Source organism: Opisthocomus hoazin, chromosome 10, assembly GCF_030867145.1.
Source record: "Opisthocomus hoazin isolate bOpiHoa1 chromosome 10, bOpiHoa1.hap1, whole genome shotgun sequence".
NCBI classification, from domain to species: Eukaryota; Metazoa; Chordata; class Aves; order Opisthocomiformes; family Opisthocomidae; genus Opisthocomus; species Opisthocomus hoazin.
Genome location: NC_134423.1, coordinates 30419383 through 30445789, shown reverse-complemented (window position 1 = coordinate 30445789; position 26407 = coordinate 30419383). Strand labels below are relative to the sequence as shown.

Sequence of the window (26407 nt, the reverse complement as noted above, 5' to 3'; positions counted from 1 at the left end):
TAACTAGCCTTGTAGCGTAGCTATTTGAAAGATACAGTATTATAAATGAGATTGTTCATAAAACAAATTACATAAACAGTTCTGTATATGCTCAATTGTACTGTTGCTATTAACTGTCCCAACAGGTTGCATGATCCAGGCTAGAAAACCCATAAACCTACTTAAATGGTGCAGAGAAATGAACTAAAACTTTCCTGGGAATAACCAACACATAACAATGTGTCTCATACTGCAGTAATAAAAGATCCAAAGACCTGGCTTACCCCAACACTAACCCACACCCCTTCCAATTTGGGAGGCTTTAAAATTTACAGTAGTATTAATACAAGTGCAAACAGCTGATTACCTCATTGACGATGTAATCAAGAAGTTCAAAGATCGCCATTGGGGGTCTGCTGTCTGGTCCATAGGCTAAGAAGAAATTGTAGAAGTGGAAGAATACAGCGTTACTCTCCTCCCGTGGCAGGGGTGTTTTAAGAAGCTAACAGTCATCCACTCTATTCTTACATGGCATCCAGTGGATTCATAGGGAAAAGAAGTGGAACAGCAACAGGGTAACACTTTCATGCAAGGAGACACTGTATTCCAGTCTGATCCCAACCATTAACTTCACTGGGAATCATCCTACTGTACTTTGATCAGCACTGCCTCTTAGAGATGAGCCATATCACAGAATGGGACCTTAATGGTGCTCATGAACAGCTCAATTAACAACAGGATCTCTGGTCCTTGACTCTCAAACTCAGACACCTCCTCATACGGAGTCTGAGCCAGGTGCCCAGTATAATCCTGATTTTTTGAAAGTCTGAAGCCACACTATGCAGATCAGTATCAGGTAAGCAAGACCTTTAAGCCAACACAGCAAGGTATTAGAAAAGAATTTAACAGATGATTGTAACTTACAGCTCATTGGTCGACCTGGTGTTCTTTGCCTGGGTGAGGTCTCAGTGACTGGCGAATCTCCCTCTACTGGGCAGCCAAACATTAATTCAAGCTCCTTGGAGTCAGGAGGAGGAATCGGGTATCTGCCAATAGCCATTTCCACCAGTGACAATCCCATACTCCATATATCTGACTGCACTGAATAATGAGTTCCCTGTAATCTTTCTGGCTACAAAAAAAAAAAAAAAGGGAGGGGGAGACAGTATTGTAACAAGAAAGGAAAAAAAAAAAAGCATTCTGCAGTAGCCTGGATAAAATGAAGGATGAAAGGATGAAACCCCATCTTATTAGGATGACACATTCCAGTGAGTGACTTGGTGATCTTTTTCTTTAAAGACCTCATCCAGAGTTCCAAAAGTTCCACAACCACTGCATACCACCACTGCAAATAACTTTGAGACTTCTTAAAAGTGATGCTGTTATGTTGCTGGCTTAATTCTTTAGCATAATATCTAAGTGTTACAACTATTAACAATGCTGGGATAATTAAAGAACAAGAAAGCAAAACTAGTACAGGCAACTGCAGATCCACCTCGTTTCCCCAAGAAGCTGTTCTTGGGTTTCTGCTTCGGGAGGGAGAGGGAAGGTGACTTTATGGATTCTATATGGGTCCAAAAGCAACCTGGTGCTCTAGCAATAACCTTGTGGCTTGTGACTCTTCCCAGCTGATACCATTCTGACTGCTCCCTATAGCAGAAATGCATTTATACAACTATTATACACATGCATACTGCAGTTTTAGATCCATATTCAAAGAATTTCTAAATAACCTGTTGAGCTCTATAATAATTGAAATGATAATAAAACGTAAGACACAAATTGAATGCTAAAGTATTATGCAGGAAACAGACCCTTCCTGGAGGTATAATGATTGAAAAATATCTACAAGATAAGAGGGCAGATGTGTTCCGCCAGCTTAACCACTCACACGTTATGGCCTGACAAACAACAATGCAACAGGCTGAAGTTTTCCCTCAGGAAAAACAAACTAGAAAGGGGCAAACACAGCTTCTTATGCTATATGCAGATTATATGCACACACTAATGTAAATATTACAAAAATGTAGGCAGGTAAAAATCAACTAAAAATATACTTTGCATTGTCTTTAGGAGACTCGAACACTGGAGAACTATTTAGGTATGGGACTTTATTTTGGTCAGTTGAATCATGATTAAAACCGTATCTGGATCTTCCAGTCACATTGCTCCAAAGATCCTCAGTTTTGCTCAGCATACCCATCTCCTGCTTTTGCCTAAAGCACTAAAACATGAGACTAATCCTTAACAAACTCCTTTTGCTTCGTTTTTGCACTTGCTTTATCAGTGCTATGTGAAGTGCTGAATATGGTTTCTGCAATTTTTAATACATCAATCTACATCACCCAGTTTTACAAAGACTTCTCAAAGAAAATGTTCACTTTGCTTTTCTGTTCTTTTTTTAAAAATCAAGCTCACGTTTTACCAAAATGGCACAGATTCTTGCCTGACTATATACATGTTTTGGAAAAAATGATATGTAATTTGAAACTTATTCTCACAGAATGTAAGAATGCAGTATTACTGCAAAGTCTCCTTGCTCTGCTGTAATGGGTGATAGTTTGGTTCAGTTGGTTTTGTAACATTTACTGCGATTATATCGCAGCTTTCTCCAGTGTCCCGCCTCAGCTAGTTCCAAAGTCGTTTGGATAAACTACACAATTGCTGGACAACGGACAAAGATGCCCAAAACCAGAGATACACAGTAGATTTTCATAAAATGTAAATGTAAATGAAGAAGCAAGTGGGTGAGAAAAAGCAGGAAACACACACAGTACTAGTTAGACAAAAATAATCGAACTCTAGAAGATACGTTCCAGTTTAGCATCGTTCATAGTGCACAGCTTCACCTGGTAGAGCAGGATGTTGTTTGGCACGTAACAATTCTCTAGCTGCTATCTGAAAAAGTATGCTAAGGGAGACACGGCAAGAAAAGGTACTTCAGACGCTACCAAATGGAATAAATCAAATCAGCACCACGGCCTGGTCTGTGGCATATGGCGACAGAGAGCTCAGTCTGTACAAACAATAAATGGAAGAAAACTGAAGGCAGACAGCACTTAGCTCTCGTTCCTTCTACTAGAAGGAAAGGGAAAGCCAGTAGTAACTATGTCAAGGGTCCAGAAGAGATGGAGTTGTGATATAATTTTGCTTGTTAGCAACACGCCCTAGATGTATGTGAGAATGAAAGTCACAGTTACATTTCAAGTATGTTATCAGTATTAAGTGACAAAAAATGATACTACTGTCTTTGATGCCGAAACGCAGGTCCCATGCTGAGCAGAAGCAGCATTATTTTGCTTTTTTCCTTTAAGCCCACACAGTTTCAGTCCTACAGCAGAATCTCTGAACACTCTGATTGTATGAGTTAATTGCTTGTACACCGAACAAGGTGAGTGCATTAGAATAAAGAGATCTGTTTTTTCCCTTAACTGATTTTCATATAATGCAGAGTTCCTCTGAAGAGCAAGTTTCAAGGCATTCCTCATCTACAGGAATAAAACCCACTGTAAATAAGCCTCAGATGAGCTGCTGTGGCCTTGCCCACACTCGCCACTCCCTTGCTTTCTCTTTTTGCTGCAGCCATGGCAGGTTCCCAGGAGCAGTCACAAGAGAATCACTAGCGAGGCAGCAGCTTGCCTACGTGACCGTAGCAAAATGCTGGAGTGGAAAGAGAACCACACTTAAGGAAAATAAACTATAAATACCGGGCTTTTCTGGAGACACATGTATACAGAACTCCAATGCATTAACTGACTGGATTCTGCAATGTAGACACGATTGCTTGGTTTTTGTAGTGTTGTAAAATATTCCCAGTTGCTTGGCTTTTCTTGCAACAGTTCCTTCCCCCCCTCCCCCAACCTGAGATGATACTGGGATATTCCTGGAACGCAGGAAGCACTGAACTCAGAACAGCAGTACCAATGGCAATAGCTGGTTTCTTGTTTGATTACTGGAATTGTGACAACCCTACCATAACGTGTAGTAAACTCAAAGCTATAAAATCTGTACTTACAGACATGTAGGAGCGTGTGCCGACAAACGAGTTTGCCATAGAATCTATCAGTTGTCCACTGACACCAAAATCACAAAGCTTGATTTCACCTCTAGAGTTGACCAAAATGTTAGATGGTTTAACATCTGGAAAAGAAATGAATGGATGGTTTATATTTATAGTAGATAAAATGGGAGTTCTGGCAATGAAAGTAACATGAAAGGTGAGAATTACCATGTGTCTCCCTTCACTTCCCTCTTAACTATGACACAATTCCACCCCTTCTCTGGGAATACTCAGAGCAGAGACTTGGTTCCCTACCCAGGCCCACTTCACAGGCTCTCTATTTAAATACAGATACACGAAAAGAAATTTTTTAAACTACAAGTGCAAAAAGGCTGTTAGTTTTAAGTTTCCATTTCACCCTGTTTCTTGGCTTTCAAATATTAAGTTTGGGCATCTACATCTTCCTTGCAATGACTAACATTTGAGATAAATTTGAAAGTGTGTGTCAGCAGAATTCCTCTTTAATGATGTTCTTTTGCCTAGAAATAATCAATAAAGAGGCCCTACATATTTATTTTACAAAAGGTCAATGAACTACAGCAGCCACCCCATCATCCCTAACTCAGCCTTCATACGTACATAAGCACAAATCATTGCAAAACAGCTCTTGGAGTGTGTTCTTGCTGTTCTGGGTTTTGTTTGGGGCTTTGGGGAGGGGGGGATGGAGGGGGTCTTGGTTTTGTGTGGGTTTTGTTGTGTTTTTTTTTTTTTTTTTTTTTAAAAAGCAAGCTCTGAAAAATAATTATCCCATTATTAAAACGCTGCATTTAAAATACTTTTGAGATTGTTTTCCTGTGATTGAACCCCCTTCTGATTTTGAATGCATCACTTTTTCTAAATGGAAATTTAATAAGGGTCACTGGTAGCTAAGCAACTAATAACAGCTATTTGTGAATGCAAAGGTAGAGAGAACAATTGTTCAGTATTTCTTTTATAGCTGTAAGAAGTGGGGTTTTTTTAGATATATCTTGCTGCTCAGCTGGTCATTACAAACGCATTATTGAGATAAGTAATCAACAGCTCACATTTGCCAAGTACTGCTACAGAAAAGAGTACTATAAATTGGTTCTGAAGAAAGAGATGAGCTCAACCTATCAGAATTTCACTTTAAATGCTGCTATTCAAGAGCAGATCCAGAAGTCTTTAGTCTACAGGATATCCTCACCTGCTTTTCACTTTTAAGCACAACTACATTCCAGGTAGCTTTCGTTTCAGCGACTGAGGGACTGACCTTCGCTTTTGATTTCAACTGGATGTCACTAGAAAGACGATACTAACGTGACTCCTCATCACTGGACAAAATCTTCACACAGAAGGGTATGCCTCACCGAACCAGACCCATGGAGATTGGAAATGAAAACAAAAAATTGTATTTTAGCTGTTTCTCCCCCCAGCCCCTTGTAAGCAACAAAACAAAGCTTGAATAGAGTCATCTACTTTGGGAAATCGTGGCTACATTTTCCAGTTCCTGCCATCACCTTTCCAGGTCACTGAACCTGTCCAGGCACACTGCAAACACTGTTTGGTGAGGATTTGTGTATACACAAGTTCTTCCAGGCTCAGCCAGAGGACAGCGAGCCTACAGCTGGTCCACTTTGCTTGGAGCAAGTATCAGCCTACAGAAAATCCACCCAGTAATCCAGCACAAACTACTCCCTGGTCTCCACACGGAGGAAGTCACGCCTGTGTATACCCTACTCCTGCTGCAGAGACAATCCCAGCTGCTTCTGCCAGGTACAGTCGTCTTCCTTACGGAGGGGAAAGAATAGGAGCATGTATTTTGTGTGTATTACTTTTAATTCCCCATCCCTAGGAAAGTAACTGGCTTAGAAACATTGCTCTCCTGAACTGATTTTCCTGCTCTAAGAGCAGCAGAGGTACTGGGCAGTTAGTGGAGCTGTTTACCAGGCAGGCAACAGAATGTTCTGCACTGGTTAACTCGGAGCAGGGCTTCAGTAAAGAGGTTTTAGAGGCTTTCTGGGCAGACGGCTGAACCTTCTGCAAGTGCTACTTCCCTTGCAAGTTTTGACTACTTGTAGAGACCTCACCACAAGTACACTTCACAACGAAAAGGAAGAATCCAGTCTAGGAGCTTGTCCTATCAGTTTAAAATTCCAGCAGAAAAAAACAAACAAACCCAAAAAACAAGCAGATGCTGGTGCAGTGAAACAGGCAGCGGAAATGAGAGATTCCCAGCTATGCAGGAATCTGCACCTAACGTGCTGTGTAAAAGCAAGGTGGAAAAAACATTTGCAAAATGCACTGGAAGCACTGCAGAGCCTGAACAAATTAAATAGATGGCCTTTCAATTTGTACTGCTTATCTATGCACATCTACTAGTTCAAATCAGAACAAAGACATAAATCCTCGCTTATCTCTACAGCTCATGAATACTTCATGCTCATAATTAAGTGGCAAAAAATAACATTAGCATTCCACTGTTGGTGAACCAAACGACATTCTCTTTATAAGCATCTTACATGCTTTAGAATCCACCTGGTCTTTTGAAGACTTAACTTTTATCTTCAGTGTTTCTCTAGCTGATAATCCTACACTCTACCTTTCTTACAATAGCACAGCAAATCATGACTCCTCACTGGAGTTTTATATAAAGCTTGCCTTTCCCTGGGCGTTTCCACCTTCCTCGCGAAGTGCCCAGTGTGATCAGAGTGTGATGTTTGGAACGCTGCTGTCTTTCCACCCCTCTAAATGTAGCACGCTATGCTATTTTAACTCGAGAGTATCTGAGCACTTAAGCAGTTTCTCTGGAAACCAGAGATTTGTGTTGCCAAATGGAACAGGAACGCCAAGGCATCCTTCAAAATGTATGCTGTAACTTGCAAGAAAGAGGCAAATATAGAAAGGAAGACCAAGCGTGCTACGTAAGTGAAGTATTTAAGTTTTAAAGAAAATGAAAGGACATTTCGCATCTCATCCCAGACAACCCAGAAACAGAGCTGTGCAATTCTATAGCAGTCCTCAGCCGGTCCAGAGGGATGGATACATGACGCTGGAAAGGGAGCTCGTTAATACAAAGAAGTTTCCAGGATTTACAGGACGTCTTGCAGTCTCTGCGAGAGGTACGTCTCCTCTGCCCGAGCCCTGCTCTTCCCCACAGGCACAAACCCAGCTCACTCTGAAGGAAAGGTGGCCCTGGCCATTATCATCACAACATCAGGCAAGAATTTCTTTTGTACAGAAGTTACTGAGAAGCCAAACACGTGAGAACGTACTCGTCTGGCAGCGCATTATCAGTATCTTCCACTCAATATCAACTTCCCAAGGCAGGATCTTACGAGAATACTCTGGGAACTTACAGACTGGAACAGATCAGTGACAGCATCCCTGCTGCACGGCACCTCCCACTCTGGAGCTGCTGCCTGCAGCTGGGGTTCAGAAATCTTACAAAGCACCTCCTATGCAAGCGGAGACTTTTCCAGCAAGAATTACACTCCAGACTGTGCTTGAAAAGAACTAAAATTCAAGTTCTTATTAACTTCTAGGATTTTTATTCATCCAGAGATAAAACACAGCAAAAAAAATGTTTGTGTTGTCTTAACCTGCAGCAATATACTTTGTAATTAGTTACAGGACATTTCTTTCCTTGTCATTTAGTGCCTTCTGGTATTAACCACAAAGGAAAAAAGGACCAAAGTAGCAGCATTTTCTATACCGCTCCCCATTACAAATATCTTTATTTAATAGAAGATATTCTAAAAATGCCTACCAGAGTCACACTTCTTGTCCCTTTCTTTTCTGTGCCTGCTTCGCATCCTATCAGTTTGTCTTTCAGAAGTTTTACAGTTTCTCTGACGTCTTTTCAGAGAGCACCAAAACAAAGCATGGCACTCCAGATGAGGTAACAGTCTATAAAAAGGCTGTGTTTTCCATTCTTTCCTTAATAAGCCCTAATGACTACTTCTTTGAGGTGTCTGTAACAACAAGCGAATACTTTCCCCCAGAGGTCACAGTTAACCCAGGATACATCTGTGCATGGAAGCAGTTTAAGCTGAGCCTGATGTTGAGCAGCTACCACACCCCACTTGAGTTTTTGGGGTCCTTTATGACTGCCATTGCTTCTCGATCAATCCAAGCAAACACGTCACTGACAAGTTCTGCTGCTTTATCTTTCATTCTTTTCTTTCAGGTCAGCACTATTCTTTGTCCAACAGCAGACTCTGGCATTCAGAGAGCTGCGTGCTAGCTTCTGCCGATCATTATGGAAAAATTTAACACCTTACAGAATCTTTACCCTGGAAGACACTCCTGTGAATTACTGCCCTGTGGTGATGTTGCAAGTCCTTTCTTTTACTGCCCCACAATAACGCTGAAATCTCAGTCGCACTAAGCATCCTCAGCTGCTACCAACTACACCAACACACAGGCCTTCGCCACACTCCACTCAAAGCAAGTACTCAATCTCCTGTCTTAAAAAATAGTACTTTGATCAGGTTGTACAACCCACGAAAAATAAGTCGTCTTAAATTCTTCTGTATGCACTTGGTTTATGGAACAGCTCATTAGAACACCAACAGCTAGACAAATAAAGCACCACCTCAACTCCTGACAACTTGGTTTGAACAGATTTTTTCCTCCCAAAATTTATATACAGTGCAACCAAACCAGTGACAAACCGCTTGATTTATAAAATACACATTAATGGGTAAAATGAATCAATAAACTAAAAAAACCAAGCTGGATGCCTACGAGTTTCAAAAGGAGAAGGAGAAGAAGTTTACAGATTCCTCCCTGCCTTCAGTCTTACTTCGTAGCCTGACACTGCATTAACAAAAAAAATATTGAGAATGGTCTGTGTATTTGTTGGATAGGCAATAGAGCTGTTTTTACATAAAAAGATGTAAGTTCACATTTTGCATCTTACTGTTAGACGATATATATATATTTTATAGCATTATACTTCTACTTTTCCTGGTAATCTCAGCAGCCAGGTCAATATTACAAACTGTTGTTGATATTAGAGTGTCACACACAAGTAATAAACACAGTAATGGAATAAAATCCTCCCTGAAAATAAGTTGTCACAAGCCTTGCTCTCTTTAGATTTAAGAACCATTTTTTTTGGCCTTATGCTGCTATGTACTCATGTTTAGTCCCTTCATCTTTTTATCTCTTCATTTTTAAGTCTCCCACTCTCACTACAACACAAAACCAGAAAAACTTACTCAACTAAGCCCATCAGCTGCACACTTTTTTCCCCAGGGACAGGACGAGTGAGAACAAACAGTACACATCAGATACTGGTCATGCTATGTCAGTGCAGTGCTACATCATCACTGAGGGCAAACTATAGGGGCTATAGAGATTTTTGTGGTTTATTTTCTATTTATTACAGCTGTGCCACCAAAATAGTGCTGACTGGGAGAAATTATACCAGGAGAAATGTGCTTTTACTACTACTATTTATTTCAGCTGGGATTCAAGAAAGAGGAAGCCTGGAAAAGTGTAACTTCGCCAGAAAAAGCTTCACCTGCCCTACAAGGGTTTCCCCAGGATAATATACTGCTGTTCTTGTACTACAGACCCAGCTTCATTTTGGCTTCACTAGGTAGCATCCTTCACCCAGGACCATATGACTCCATGAGCTTTTAACACATAAGCAATTTTAAAAGCTTAAGAAAGTAACATTATGATGTAAGAAGCTTTTTTCTTTTTTTTTCATTACAAAAAAGCCAAGCATCTAATATGTCTAATAGCAGAGAAGTCAATACATTCACAATGGTATTCTTGCATTTGAAGCCACGTTTCACATTCAGATGTGCCTTACCTAAGCATGTCCTGACAAACACTAAACCCTACCGACACCATTTCGCTCTACATACTTGTCATGTATTACATTCTTTCCACATGTCAGTCCCTCCTTAATGACAAAGCACCATTTAACAGTACGGCCAGAATACAGTCGAGCATCAGTCAGCCTCCAGAAGACAGCTTCTCACTGCAGGACAACATCATAAGTCTGACATGGAGGAAGCTGAGCCAGGACCCTCCTCAACTAAGATAAGCTGTAACAGCTCAGTCCAGCGTGCCAGCTTACACACGAGGTCCAACGTACATATGGGCATCTACAAATAATGCACAAAGGGCAACCTGTAAAACAGACAGGCTGGTGGACAGTATCAGAGACAGGAACCAGAAAGTTTGGCTCCATACGTCAAGAGATGAGCAAGTTTAGCTCCATATTAAGTCACCATCCCTGGAAGTATTTAAAAGATGTGTAGATGTGGTGCTTAGGGACATGGCTTAGTGGTGGACCTGGCAGTGTTAGGTTTAAGGTTTGATGATCTTAAAGGTCTTTTCCAACCTAAATGATTCTATGTGTCAAGAGACAGACACGTTTTTCTCACTGGTCTTCCTTTCAGCTGCTAGCACTAGCCACGATCAACTTGCAAAATGTCTGATAAAGTGGGACCTCAGATGACATCACACATTTCAGTGAAAGTATCTGCAAAAAAGTGTACAGGGTCATGTATTCCTGATGTTGTCAGAGCACACAGCATGAACACTGAGCTGAAAAAAAATAAAATAAAATCTCAATTTGTACATGGAATGGGCACATTCAATCCAGTAACACCGGAAGCAATGTAAAAGAGGAACTTTTGCTGGCTCGTGCACTTAAAGCGTAATCTCTGATGTAGCCAATACTGTGAGGTTAAGCTGCACTTCAACAAAATCAGGAGGGCTTCATTTTGGATTTATCAGATTTACAGACTGTAAAACGGGAAAAAAAAAAAGTTGTCTCAGCAGCCAGGTGAGCAAGAACAACAGAACAAAACCGAAGCAACCAATATGGTAACAAACCACTGCTGTAGCTGAAGTGAGAACTACAGGACACAACAGTCACTCCTCCAGTATGGCCTAAAATAAGATGATCTCTTCCCAGAGTCTGCCTTATGCTCTGAACAGAGACAAATGACTTCGCAGCTACCATCAGAAATCTTCACAGAGTCTGCCTCCAGACTTCTTTCTCCAGAAGACAGCTACATTTGATCGTTTGGAAAAAAAAAAAAAGAAATGGAAATGTGTAATAAACACTGTCTACTTTGTGTGTAAGGTGATCCCACAGCAGATGTATAAACTACGATTGCTAACTACTCTTTGCGGTCTGGCCAACAAATGTAAACTAGACACATATTAGTGTCTGATGTAGATATTTTTATAATCTGAAGACTGATCTCACACGGTAAAAAACTCACTGAACAGCTGGCACGGTTTACACGTATTGCATGACCACTGCAATGATTAGTGACATTCAAACAAAAACATGAAGTGCTGCATGCCCAGTCTTCAATCTACACTCACATCACGAAAAATGGAATTACTTTACCATACCAAGTATCATTTTGGTTTAATGGAACACGCAACGGATTAATGACAGAGTTGGATTTTAAAAAGGGCAACTATAAGCTGAAAATAAGGCAGTGCATGTATTTTAAAGTAACGAAAGACCCCAGGAATGCAGAAGCGACACTCTTATTTTACATAGCTTCACCATGTTTTCAAAATAGTTTAAGTACAAAAAGATGCAATTCTGCATGATAAATGTCTATAAATAGCATGTGAATGTAAGAGCTGGTAGAAATAGTGACTTTCTTTTAAAAAGTTTTAATAGCAATAATGAGTGTTCAACTGTCCAATGAATTTTAGGTCAGAGGTTTTCATAGTGAATCTCTCCAAAGACTTTGTTGTTACACTTGATAGATTTGTTACTATCAGAAGACTAGCAGTTGCAATGAAGAAACAGATCCAGTGGGACAATGTTTTTTAATACAGTTCTCTTCAGATTTTTAGTTACATCATTACAAAACCCCATTCATAGGTATCTTCACTGTCTTCTGCTTCTTCCTCTCTGAATTGAGCACAGGAACGGAAACTACACCTTCATACACATCATCTCATTACAAGTGCTGACACTTCTAAGAAAGATACTGCCCACAACTATACTAGACGGGGTACATCTTCACTGCAGCTACACCAAGCAATGGTTAACTTGGCCCAAGTGCCACTGCTGCGGGCAGAAGTACGAGAGCTTCTTCAGTGCATAGTACTGTCCAAGACCGCAGCCTCTGCTTCTGTATCTGCCTGTGTTCACCTAGAATTTTACAACATACTTTTGTGTGTTAAAAAAAGTAGTCTTCTCTTCCCAGAAAATGCAGGAAGGCTTATTTGGTGTTTAAGGGAAACAGAAATTGAATCACTCAGGTCCTTCAACATATATCCCTGTCTTCACTCGAAGGGAGTACTTTTGGTCTCAAGTCAGATTCCCGGCTCTATCACGTGCTCCCAGCCAGCCAAGTCACTCTGGCAGCAAGCAGTTTCCAACACAGACAGATATTCTGTGTGCACACATCATATAAGCATACCAGGTTTAAGCATGGATTATAAACCCAGACAAACTGCTGAAGCTGAAGATACACAATAGCCATAGTAAAAGATTCGGATAAAAAAAAATAAGTTTGCCTTACACTACCCAAGAAAAACCCTCTGAACTGAAGTCACATTGAACCATAAAGAACCAATCGTAGAAAAAGCATGTATCTTAATTTGAATAAAAATTATACCCAAGAAAAGTTACAATGTAAAGTTTTATCTCACCTCTGTGCATTATTTTATGCTTTTCTCTCAGATACGTGAGTCCTTTTATTACCTAAAGGCAAATAAAAGAAATTTTAATTTATGAAGCAAAAGATAATTGCATACTTTGTCTGTACAAGAATTCTAAGTGAATCCAACATCACAGAAATCCCAAAATGTAATCACTGCAAATTAGTATTTTGTTTTAATTTGTACCTACAGCTCAGACTAGAGAAACAGTCAACCAACCCCTTACTGGAAGTTTTGCATACAGATTTTGTTGCACAATAGATATGAAAATGTAACATGTAAAATTTTTTAATGTAATGTTTATTCTGTTCTTATCCAGAAGCAGCAGCTGATACAAATGCAGAAAATCAAAGCAAACACAATAGCATGCATTACTCATTCCAATGCTCCGAGCTACCAAATGACACGTACAAAGACTGCTTGTTAAAAGCAAGTAACGCACTCAAAAATCTGGTAGTGCTTCTCTCTCCCACACCCTTCAGACCTGAAGCTGCCGCCTCCTGCATCTGGCACTACCACCCTGGGACACAAATGTACCCACCACCCCCACCGAGAGCGACGAACACGCTTACCGCAATGCTAACTTTGCCCAGTATCTGCTCTGGAATTCTTCCAGCCTTTTTCAGTACTTGATCCAAGGAGCCGCCATCCTAACAATAAATGTTTGAATAGTCGAGCTTTAATCAAATTACTATAAAACACTTTAAACAGGACTGTAGTCTGAAGCCTAAATTTGGTGAGGAAAACACTGTTGCTTTTCATGTTTGATTTAACATTGTTATGGTGCATATCTGAAAAAAAAAATTAGTCACTCCCCAGTAGGAATTAGTCAGTTTTATGTTTATTTTAAACAAACACTTGGCCAGTAACAACATCCACTCAAATAAACACTTCACACAATGATCTTCCATACTAGCATCTGTGGTTATTATTAAGAAAGCACTGTCCACAAGTGGCTGTTGACCAAGCACTAGGAATTTCACAGATTTCTGTAACTTTTAGCCCAGTGCTATAACATGCTTTTTTTTTTTTTTTCTCCTGTCACAGCCATCCTTTGATACCATCTCCCCCTCCAAAGGCAGTAAGGAGGATTGGAGCACTATAAAAGATTTTATGATCCCGATTACAGGGATGAGAATTCATCACCGCAGAAAAGGCAGCGTTCTCTTCCCGAGTATAATAATATGTGCTAGTGGCACCCCATGATCATAATAAAACGCAGATCCCTGTTCTCCTCATCTCCCAGGTGAGACCCTACACCGAGAAAGTTGGCCCCTGGTAGTTCTGCACATCCGGGGTGACTCTGTCAGCTTCCAAGGATGGAGGGCTGATTTGGCACAGCTCTCCAACAACCAAAATTGGAAGAAAGAAGTTCCATGGTAAGTAAGTCTTCCTAAGCTTCTTCGGTTAAATAAATTGAATGCACACAACACCCCCAAAGTCAAACATATTCCACTGTTGGCAAGAGCTTTTGAGGAGGAAAACTGTAAAAAAATGCTATTTCTGTTTAGCAACTGATTCAACAATAGGCTTGTGCATAAGTTCTAGATTCTCTAGAATAGGGAATGTACAAAGAAGAAACTAGAAAGTTTTTTCTCAAATAAAAATATCCTGTGGTGCATATCAGCATTTGAGATATCCCAATGCTCAACACAAAAATCCAGCTTGATAAAGTATTTGCCTTCTGGTTTAACCTATCCTTTGGAAGTTTTCATCACTACTTCTTTATGTAAAGAAAGCTAGAATGCAAAGTTTTATCATCTGAGGACTAAAATCTAAAACTCTGCTGAGAAGGAAAGTATATAAATATTTATTTGATCATGTATTTTTGTAAGAAGCACACCCACATACACCACACGGTTAAAAATACATCAACATTTAAAAAGTCTGTATAAATTTCTTGTATAACCAGTCTGCACTTTTGGACAGCTGTCTGCTGAGACACCAGTATATTAACAAAGATTTCATACGTAAGAAACACGGGGTTTTTGCCCCCTTCCCTTAGGACTAGCTCCAACCCTGGAAGAGGCTGAACACAATTCATTTGCTTAGCGTCGGCCGCAACCTTCAGTGTCTTTCAGGAGCAGACTCCAATCCTTTTGCCTGTTAAACACCTGCTGCTAAGTTATGCATCGATTTTGAATTTATGTACCCCAAAATATCAAACACTCAAATACTCAAGTTCCATGCCTTTTCCACCTACAATTTTTTGTTCATATTCATACTTGTGTCTTGTAACTCACTGCTAAAAATAAGAATTTTGACTGGCAGTAATTGAAAGAAAGATATGTACAAAAAAGACAATGGAGCTTCTCGTCTAATCTTTTATCCAAAGGAGACCAAAAACTTCCACCTAATGATCCACATTAAGCCAACAGCTTAATGGTTTAATTAAAGCTACAATTTAAATAATCCACCTTCTCTTTCTATTTCATACCTTATTGATCAATTATTCTATAGCTAAAAACTTGTATCCAGTCTGACTTGGACCACATTCGGCACTAAACACCAGATTTCACACTGCCTTCTCTCGAACTGAAGAGATGTCTGCTGTCAGAGATATCATTCCCTGCTTAGGAACTTGCAAACCCTGAACAGTCTTGTTATTGTCTCTGACAAATAAACTGAGATTCTTTAGGCCTTTTATTTCTACATGTAATTATAGACCACTACATCTCTCTTTCGGCATGTGTGAACATACACACTCTTACGGCAATTGCAGATGTGCACATCTGTGACATATAATAATGTCCTCAGAAACAATGCCCAGACAGGCTTTTTTAACATCTATTTTCCTATTTTTCATTATTATTTTCAGTTTTAAGAAACTAACTTCTTTATAATTCCCGATAATCATCTGTATTTTGGGGTATGCACACCTTCCATTCGGCTAGGACATGCTTAAAACTGAATCATGATCACTTGTTCCTAGGCAACCATTGATTTCTTCTAAAAATTTCCGTATGAGAAGACCAGAGAAACATTAAAACAATCACATGTATTTTCCAGGGGGTCTGGGGGGGGATGTTTCTCTCCAAAGAAAAAATTTTGTCAGGGAAAAAAATAAAAAGGTCTTCAGATTTATTGTATTTCACACTGTTAAAAACATCCTCTACTAAGCAAGTGATTTAAAAGATTTGACTGACCTCTAATTACAGAAAATTCACTTTTAGTTTTTGGGTCCATATGGTTAAAAAAAGGCAAACAGATATCGAGAAGAATGTGTACTTTTCTATTAAAATGAAACACAGTTAAAAATATTTTCAGCATTAAGAAGTTGTACAAGATCCTTCCAGGCTTTTTCACTTCCTGTGCACTACTCTTAATGTTTGTATTTTCTGTAAAGTTTGGAAAAAAGAGACAAAATATGGATTCACTCAAATAAAAATAAACTAGATTCTCATGATCATAGCTACTAAGGACCACACAGCTGTAATATCAGAGTGATCTGGTCCACTCTGCATAACACCAAAACTAAACCCAAAATCAGAACAAGTGTCCAGGTAGCAGAATTGGGTAAATATTTTTAAATCAGACAAAACAAAAAGGACCATGGATAAAGGAGAAGCAACCAGGAGGCTACATTTGTACAGCTTGAACTTCTATAGAGGAGCAGATAGTGGAGAAGGAGATAAAACAGATCATATCAATCCCAACCTCAGATTTGCAGAGTAAATCCAGACCACAGTATTTGATTCTTTATTCAGGCAGAAAGGTCTGCTTTGATAACTTCAGCCCTGCTGACACTCAGGTTGTGCATTAACGGTCTGTCAATAACTTCAAGCTAAGACAGACTTATACGGACTTACCATATGTTCCATGCAAATGCTGATTTCTCCATCACTGTAAAAAGCTCCATAAAAGCCCACTATGTATGGAGAGTTGCACTCGTGTAGAACTTGCAGCTCGCGAATGATCTGGTTTCGAATAGCCGGCTTGATCTCTAGATGAATTAACTGTAAAATAATCAACTCTTATTATTTTCTTTGTGCCAAACTTCGCTCCTGGAAGGAAGAAGCATGAGGTACCCAAGCAGAAATAATCAGGCAGCACCACAGATGCTTTTCCCTTGCTGTATTTGGTTCCCAGGCATATCGAGAGAAAGTGAAAGCTCCTCACATAAATAAAAAGAGAATTAAAACATCAAGCTACTTCAATTAACAAAAAAAAATATCAGTTCTCTTAAACTAGGTCACAACTGCTATTGATTTTAAAGCATAAAGCTGAATCATCGAGCAATACTCTTGCCAGAAGGACAAGTACGTTTTTGCACAGAAGCCACCTGCGCCCCAAGATGAAGCTCTGAAACAGGCGATGTCACTGCACTCCAGTGTATTCCCTCATTCTCAGTTTTTTTGAGTTCTCCTTTTTTCACGATCATCCACATATCCTTTTCCGGTCTGCAGCTGTGAAGTAAGATCTTAGGACAGGTGATATCTTTTCCATTCCTCTAAACTTATGGCCCAGAATACAGGATATTGTCGTTTCCCCCTGATTTATACCTTTCAGTAACTTCTTTTAGGCTTTCTGCTCATTAGCGAGTCTACCACCTTGTCTAGTGGAAGATGTCCCTGCTCACGGCAGCGGGGCTGGAACCAGATGATCTTTAAGGTCCCTTCCAACCCTTACCATTCTATGATTCTATATGTATCCAGCTGAAAAGACCGTATTTGTCAAAGCAGGGGAAAAAAAATATGAAAAAAGGGAAATGAATGCCTATTGTTTCATTACTAACACATGGGACACTTTCTAAAAAACTGGGGAGTTTAGGATGAGCAAGTGCAACCTCTCCTACATTTTGAAACACACCAGCTTCTCTGAAAGTTGGCATTAAATAGTCTTTTTTGATGTATCGAGACCACTTACTCCTCCAAATAAAGTCATTGTATTTTATCAGAGACAACCGCCTTAATAAAAATATCGCTAAGTTCCTATTTTTGAGGCCCTCACCTTTCTTGCCATTATGAGACCAGAAGGCTTGTGAGATACTTTGAAGACGACACCGCCATTTCCTGCTCCCAGCTCACTGATCTTCTCAAAGTCATCATCCTTCAGCTCTCCAACTTTTTGTTTCTGGGTAAGGAAAGCCTCAAGGCGCTTTCGTTGCTGTTCATCCAACTCTAGTTCTTCCAGCTTCTTCTGAAGTGCTTCCAAATTTGTCCTGTACAACACAGAAAGAACAGAATATTATTAAGCTGTTTGAGCTTACCCAGCAGTGTTGCAAGAGAAAGAGCAATAGAGTACTGAGGTCAGAGATAAAATCCATGACTTTTTTGCACCTATATACATTATCTAGAAGGACCCAACTTGTACGGTCATCCCCATGAGACACACTTATTAACGGAACTCTGATGTAAGTAAAGAGAATTTTATTCCAGGTAAAACAATAACAAACAGATGATAACCAGTTTCCCCATCTTTGAGGTTCTGTCCAAACTCATGCACGTTGCGTTTCACTACCTGCAGGAGTGGCTTAATGACTCAGCAGTTAGGACCAGAGATCTCATGAATCACGGCACATCACTCCACGCTATTTTTAGTTTGCATTTTTCAGGGCCTGTGTTGTAATCTCCTACAGAGTTTGTCCAAATGTTTTATCTAGTGATTTTCACATAACTATATAACTAGTAATCCATTCAGAAGCTTGTTATTCAGACATCAGCAAAAAGTTATGAAGCACAGCCAAACATGCAGTAAAAACACTGTCACTGGAAACATAGAAATCTCTTTTTTTTTTTTTAATTTAACTGAGGAAAAGAAACAGCCAAAGGTTTTAAGCTTACTTTTCCTTTTGTTTAAGGGCACATCTACTAGAAACCTAGGTTTAACATCATTAAGCAATACAAAATACAAATACAAAACTTTAAACAGTAGTTAAATTTGGGACTACAGAGAGAAGTTCACTTTCCCAGGGAGATTCTTTTATGATAACTTAACTACAGATCCTACAAAAACACTTTATTCCAATAATATGACAACTTAAATGCTCATTCAAAATTTCCCACTTCCAACTGCAAGACTAAGCTGCTGCAAGAGTAAACTTTTAACAGCGAACATCTGTTCTGCTTAGCCAAATTTAATACAATGTTCCCAGGGAACACAGTGTTGCTAGGATGAAAAACTTCAGGAACAGAATCTACTTCAGAGCCTAAACCACTTTCCATTAAAAAAAAAAAATCACCAATAATCAAGAAAACTATTTCTATTCATCACTTCATAAAACACCCACTTTCAAAACCTGCTGTACAAAGAGACATTCTCTGAATGCCCAGTACGGTGCTGGGCAGTTGAGAAGATACAAGGTTCACTCTCCAAAAAGCAATGACAAGTAACACCCAGACTCAAAAGGAAAGACAGAGTTGTAGGATGAAACCCTCAACTCATTCATTAGAGAACCTGCATTTCCAGGCAGCATAACAACCTTAGTTTGACTGATCTGAAGTTTAATCGTGGCAAATAAAAATACTGTAAATATTCACAGCTTTTCCTTACTACACAGTCACTCTGAGAGTTTAAGCAGTGACGCACTGCTACTTCATTTATCAATTTAAATATGTTAGACAGGATGCAATTGCTAGGTTAACTTAGGAAGTGATAATGCTTAGAAGAGCTAAACAGAGGAAACAGAATGAGACTTTTAATGGAAAGGCGAGTTCTGTTCAGTCTGCTGTTTGGACATTTTTAACAGTTCAAGCGTACAACTACCATGCAACCCTCGTGAGCAAGTTTCACAAAACACTCACCCTGAGCAAATATAATTTGGCAATGCTGCTGAAAACCAGAACAGTCTTACACAGCAAATTTCAATGTACTTATTCTACCGTAGTTATACTAACATACATGTCTCTATCTTAGTATAAAAGTACTTCCATTCTGGTGCAGATACTTCATTTTCAGGCTATCCTGCAAAGAGAAACATACTCTTATTTCTGTCCTCGTACCATGCTTTATACCAGTATAATCATACTGGAATATAATCATATAACAAATACCCCAGAGCATCCACGATGAGAAAATTCCCCTGTGTAGATAAGCATGGCTTATACAAAGTCAGTTCATCTGACTTATAAACTCTGTTTTAAAGATGAACCATTAAGAAAGAGACATATTTTTGAAATCCAATTTCTAAAATGCAAAACAGAGAGGAAATTAATCACTGGATTATTTTTTTTCCCCTCAAATGTGCACAGTAAAGCAAACAAATCCCAGCCTGCAGTCGAAGTAATGTGTGTCTTCTCTGGAATACAGCTGAACTTCCTCTTCTTACACTATGAACGCAAGATAAAAATCGGAGTAAAGTTAAGCACGCCCTACTTTCCTACAATAAGCTCCAGAACAGTGAATGCTGGATGCAAACGCTGTATTTTGCCCTAGAAGGTTACTGCTGTGAGAAGAAGTAGCTCATGTTTTTCAGAGAAGATATACTGACAAATCCTGCCAGTACGGCCCTCCGAAACGCTCCCCACGTGAGTGCCCGCCGTCAGCGAGGAGGTGAAGGGCTCCGGTCGGTGACTCGCGAGGCAGGGAACGTGCTGCTCGCTTGCTCAGGTGGTTCGCTCTTCTAGCAGGCTTGGACAACAGCAAGCCATCTACACATGCGTGACAGATAATTAAAAAAAATACTGATTTTATGTAAGCTGTATGTTAAATATTGCAATTTTTTAGCAAGCACAGATAATTTTTTGTTCTATAAAACTCTACAAAACTAGCAGAAATAGAGAACAGAGATCCCTGGTATTTTGTATTTTGGGGGCCACTTAACAAGATGGGATCCTTCAATATTTCTTTATGTGAGAAGCAGAGCGACTTTATAGTTCACGTTCAGTCATTAAAAATCAACTTTTTCATAGTGCCTTTTACTTGCCTTTACCTTGTGCTTATATCAAAATCATGACTGCGCAGAAAATATGGCCTGGAAAACATATTAAATCAACGAGGCAGTTTTATTGCATGCGACTTCTGCAGAGACAGACCTGTTATTCTGTATCCCTGCTTTACAGGAGTCAGCATCACACAGACAAGAGCTCAGCATCCACTATCTCTGTTTCAGAAGAAGCCAAGACAATTCCCAGTATACAACAGAATTTGAAGGAACATCCAGATAACGTTAATAGCAATGGTTTCATTAATTTAAACATCCCTGAAATAGAAATATATCAAGCTCCTATACACAGTATTTCAGTATTAGATGCCCTTTTGACATACAGGGCCAGATTTTCAAAGGAGCTCAGCAAACAACACCTTTAGCTCTCTCCAAAATCTGCATATGGACTTCATGCCAAAATGGAACTAAACTCTCCCCCAAAAATCTGACCTTCAATGGAATTTCAGTTTCCTTTGACAAAGATGATCCAGTAAGCCACAGCAACAAATTATCTTCATCTTTATTTAAAAATTTTGAGAGGAACTTGCTGTCATTTTAGGGATTACCAAAGAAGGTCAGGCTGCTCTTTTGGAAAAAAAATACAGAAACTAGAGACATAGAAACAGGATGCAACCAGGCTTCTCTTGCTCTGTTTTGAAGAAAACAACTATTCAGTTTTTTCTCTCAAGTAGAAGGGGTTTTCTGGGTTTGGAGACAACACAGAGATGCTTGAGCACATGGCTGTGAGCAGACAAAATGCTAGTGGGATGAAACAAAACACTTGGTCATGCTGATGCTTTCGTAACAAAAAAAGTTTGCTAGAATAGCATTTATCACATCTATGTTGGTCTAATGTACAACTGAATAATGCAATTTTTAAATTTATTTTTACATTGCTCTTTTCAATCTCCAGAAACTTCGCATTCATTTAAAATAGAGACATTTCCTTGACTCAGAGTAAAAAATTATTGTTGGGGTCCTTGCTCAAACACCAGTTGGAAGATTCCAAAGGCTCTCATAGATGGAAAGGTATTGCTCTCACGAACCTCAGCCCTTCAGGTTTCTCCATCTAGAATGTGGCCACCAGCAAAATCACCAGAATGTTCTAAGCTCTACTGGTAAAACTTTCCTTACTTGCAGTTACGTGCAAGACAACAACAGCAACTGAGTTCTCAGATCTCACTTGAATTTTTCAGGACCAAATTCTCTAACTGTAAATTAATCTGAAAACTTTTTGTGAAAGATACTAACCCAATAAAGTTATTGCAAATAACAATAAAGCATTGCCAGAATTACTGTTCAGAATGTAACTATAAGTAGTATCTCCAGTTAGTTTCATAACTGAATGACAGACGTCAGGCCAGAATTGATTTCCCCCCCCCCCCCCCCCATTCTGGTCCTTTGCCTGATGCACTAGATATGAATCAATTTCAAATGTCAATTTTAAAAATATTGTTTGTTTCATCAGAATTGGTGGTGATTATCTCCTCTTAGTATGTCTAGGAGGCAAGACTTGAGTGGTTTCAGTTCTGAACTCAAACTACTGTAAGCATACTATCCCCTGACCAGTACCTATGGCTGTTATCTGGACCCTCTCCAGAGAAAAGCATCACCGCCAAGGTGCAGTGCAACGCACGTACAGAAACAGGCGGATAAGTAAATCATTGCATATGAAGTTTTACAAATGAAACTAAATCAACACATGCAAAATAGAGAAGAGGGAATATTTAAAAGTCAGTTCATCACTAGGACACCACGAAAATGTTAAGGAAGCTTTGGTAGCTAAAGTAGCAGCATGCCAGCATGCTAATGTCTGCCTCCAGAAGGAGCACTGGTAGTTACTTAATCTCATATAAAACTTTTATTCAGAGACAAAGATACCTATTAAAATTCATCACCATTACCTGCTGCAGTCTTGAAGTTGTTTTTCCACTGTCAAAGCGCTACGCCTTTGCCAGAGTTCCATCAAAGCAGGAAATCATCAAATCACCTCAGTGCTTCACTGTTCCAAGCACTACGCTAAAGCAATAGGTTATCACTTAATTTATTGCTATTGGTTTTAAAGCCAAGCACATACTAAACATACTGCACTAGGGAAAGAATACAGCTTTCGTAACGGGATCACCTGAATGAAGCCACAGGGAGGGCAGTGCCATTTCCTCCATTCGTTAAAGAAACAGTGTAATTTCACAGAACACTATCAATAAATATATTCTTACTCAGCTAGCAGAAACAGATAAATATGCTGCATAGCTAGCAGATAATAGCAAGCGTAGTGTCTTAACTATTACAAGATCCCTCTCTTCCAGGCTAAATGGAAAGTTAAAAAAAAAAATATGGTCAGGCCAAGTTCTGGGGGGAATTGTTTATTTGTTTCCCCCCTCCAGGTGCAGTACCAGGTACCAGGTGCTCTGGAGGGGGACTCATCTCTGCCCACACTTGATCAGATAGGATCCTTCCTGTCAAGTCAACGTTACTTCTTCCTTTTCGTACTCAGGGAAGCGTGCTGACAGTGCAGTGTCCTCCTCCTAGTCCCGTGGCACTTCTGTAACCTCAAAAATTCAACAAGAATGCAGAACAGAATTTATTCAGAGTACGGTCTCCTACCACACACACACCACCACACCCCACCTTCCCACAAAACAACGACCCTCTGCTGTGTGCGGAGAAACTTCACCTCTGCTCCTGTCAACCTACACTTTGCAGAATCCCCATTTTAGAGGCCAGAAGACAACTGCAATCAGACATCCTGGGGGAACCCACAACCACCCCTTCTGCAGCCAGTTTGTGGAATATCAGAGGCAAGAAAGCTTTTGCAAAGAGAATCACAGCATGGGGTACTGGGAGGTTTTCAGACTCAGTGCCACCTCACCTGTATGGAAGCTCATCCAGGACCTTCAGAAGTGTCTTGCCTATCCCCAGTGGCTCACCTCCTGACAACTACCAACAACGGATGCTTAGAAAAAAAGAATACTGGGTGGCACCAACAACAAAAGAAAGTAAGTGCACAGCAATACCTCCAGTCACTGCTGGACTGAATGTTGAGTTCTCTGCTTCGCAGAGATGCACACGGCCTTAGCCACAAACTCCAGAGTGGACAAGATGTGTCACAAACACCACCACTTCGCCAGGTTACCAGGTCACTGTGAGCCTATCACACCATTCCCTTAAGGTTTGGTTGTTGGTTTTTTGAGCAACTTTCTTTTTAAACACCAAATCGCCCATGATTTCTAGCCACTGTGAACACGTGCCTATCACACACAGGTGGGCACCGTAGGTACGTATCAGTGAGTTAGGGGATACTGAGCAACCCTGGATTTCCTATGCGCAGGTTGGGCATGGAGGAATAAGACTCTGCAGAGTGCTCTCACCCTATACACAAAGACGGGCAGAAGGTAAGAGGAGACTTCTCAGCTCATGCTTTTGGGGGCAGCTACCCCAGCGCCGAAGAAAGCACTCCTGGAAGAGCCACGTTAACATTTTAGAGCATACTTGCTCTCTTTGAGCCAGTAACAAACGAGAAGAGAAACGCTGCCTGCTAGTAGGTAACGTTGTAACAACAACAGAAAATAAATCCTTATTCTTAATTCATACTAATAATGCTCCAAATCCTTGAGAATTTTTTAAAATTCACATTAGTGGTAAGTTAATCACACACTCAACCCTAAAGGCTACATTTAAGCTGTATGCAACCCCGAAGGCTACCTTAGAGAGAAAAGAAAAAAAATGTGGTAGAGAAAAGACAGAAGTCTGACACAGTCTTTAACAGTAGTTTGTCATATAGTTGCTCAAAGTTATTACTACCAGTTTTGCAAGCGGAACAATTAGTATGAGCGAAAGCATAAGAAGTACATTCCCTTTCAGATCTACTGTCACACGAGGATACAGGCTTGGGGGTTGTTTTCCAGAACAGTGACAGTAATGCTTTCCCAAGCCTACACAACTGTCAATTTAGAGAAGAAAGTAGGCAGTTCACTACCTCAATTCCATGAACAATCTCAATCAGGGAGTTGAAATAAAGTATTAGGAACATGCAGATGTTCTCGACTTTTCAAAAGACAGACTACTATTTTGCATGACTGTGCCAAACCCGGGCAATAAGACAAAATTTTATTTAACTTTTCCTTTAACAAAGAACAGTTCACAGAACAACATAGAAGATAAAAGTAATTACAGTAGTCTCATAGCTCACTGCATGGGTGTCTCTGTCTGGGCTAACTCCAGCACAACCTCATAAAACTTGCAGTTAAAACAGCAACTCCGAAAGATCCAAATTCGCGGTAACTGCAAAGGAGTCTTGTTTTGGAAAACTACACTATTTTTCAATTCCTGCTTATTTTCAATTCTTGCAACGTGTTAGAAGTCCCTTATAAATTACCCTTACCTTTAGGTGGGACATATGATTGCCTAATACACCTGCTCATTTCTAGCATGAATTTTAACTTCTGAAAATACCATTCCACTTTCACAATGCAAAAGACATGGCAGGGCATATTTTGAGGTTTAATACTGCCAGAAAAAAAAACATTAGCCAGTAAGAGGCAATTTGATTAAAATCTATTTCTTAGTAAAAGGTATGTAAAACAAAACCATTAGACAAGTATTGTTCTGTCCAAAAAAGCAACCTGCCAGACTAGCTGAAAGGCATGTATTTTAAAGAAGAAGATATGCCATATGTCTTCAAGTCTCCTGTCCAGTCTCCAACCAAAGGGACAACTTAACTTCAAACGCCAGTCTGAGCTGTTGGGCAGGAATCTTTGCTTTAAGCTTCCTCCCTCTTTCGCTTTAGCCTAACCACTATCCCATGAAACATTCAGACTATTTTTTTTGTAAATAAGCTGAAGCATGCCAAATAACATGTTTTAACTGAAGACAGAGTGCACCACAGAGAGTAAAGCCACAGATGTGAGCAGTGGCACAAGCGGATGGAGAGCCGATGGATGCCCTGGGTGCCTCTGCCTGCCAGGTTTCTTGGAGCTGCTCCCAGCCACGGCTTTGCGGCCGCAGCCCTTTATCCCGGGCGGCGGTGGCGGCTGCCAGCAAGGCTCAGGCCCCCCTTTCGCCTGTTTAGCTCTGCAGCTAAGCAATGCAGCTGCTGGGTTGGTGGGTTTGGTTTTTTTCCTTCGGTCATAAGGCTTCCTCAGGACTTACTGTAGCACTGAATTCAAAGTTTGCCACAAATAAACTCTGCCATCTCAAGTTCAAGAGCCAAAGCTCCAGAACCAGAAATCCAAGTCTCCATCTCCCTTTCATAAGCACCTGTGCACCTACCCCTGATTTTCCCTAGCCAGCACTGCACACAGCCAGAACAAAAGAACCATACAGCAATTAACACTCCCTCATGGACAGAAAGAGGAACTTCTTTATCAGCTATTTAAAACACAACACAGAGGATAAATAGAAGTTATAAACTTCTGATCATCAGCCTACACATGTACTTACACCAGTCCTGCTTTTCCATTGTTTTACGACTCTGAACTATGAATTAATTTAATGATAAAAACAAGGAATAAATATGTGCAATACTAATGGTAACAGTATCTTCACGACTCCCTTATGTGGTAGATACACAGCCTTTGAGAGACACAGTAATAACAAACAAGATGAAGTTACAGTATCAGTTTGCAAGGCCCATGAAAAAGCCAGGATTAGAACTGAGACGCCTTCAGTGCAAGAGCCGAGCAAGGAGCACAGAAGCACAAACTTCATCAAAAGCTGCAGTTAACACATCAGGAAGGAGAACTGCCAAAATGTGCAGGTAAAAACACACAAAAAATGGGATAAAGCATACATAACTGGGATTCAGAGAAAGCCATGGATGGAAGGTTTAGATCCTTGTCTGTATTTCAAATGGATGGATTGCATAACACAACATTTGCCAG

The 26407-nt window shown here is 40.0% G+C and overlaps 1 protein-coding gene across 1 annotated transcript in view; it reads right to left on the bottom strand.

Annotated features, from left to right (window-relative positions):
* The window catches only part of MAP2K1 (mitogen-activated protein kinase kinase 1), a 40110-nt gene that overhangs the window by 4240 nt on the left and 9463 nt on the right, over window positions 1-26407 (bottom strand). Inside the window, exons 2-8 of the mRNA XM_075431677.1 lie at window positions 17612-17822; window positions 16471-16617; window positions 13234-13311; window positions 12653-12704; window positions 3995-4119; window positions 904-1111; window positions 347-411 (exon numbers count right to left, since the gene is read on the bottom strand). Of these exons, the coding sequence (XP_075287792.1) occupies window positions 347-411; window positions 904-1111; window positions 3995-4119; window positions 12653-12704; window positions 13234-13311; window positions 16471-16617; window positions 17612-17822 (886 nt within the window). The remainder of the gene's footprint in view (window positions 1-346; window positions 412-903; window positions 1112-3994; window positions 4120-12652; window positions 12705-13233; window positions 13312-16470; window positions 16618-17611; window positions 17823-26407) is intronic.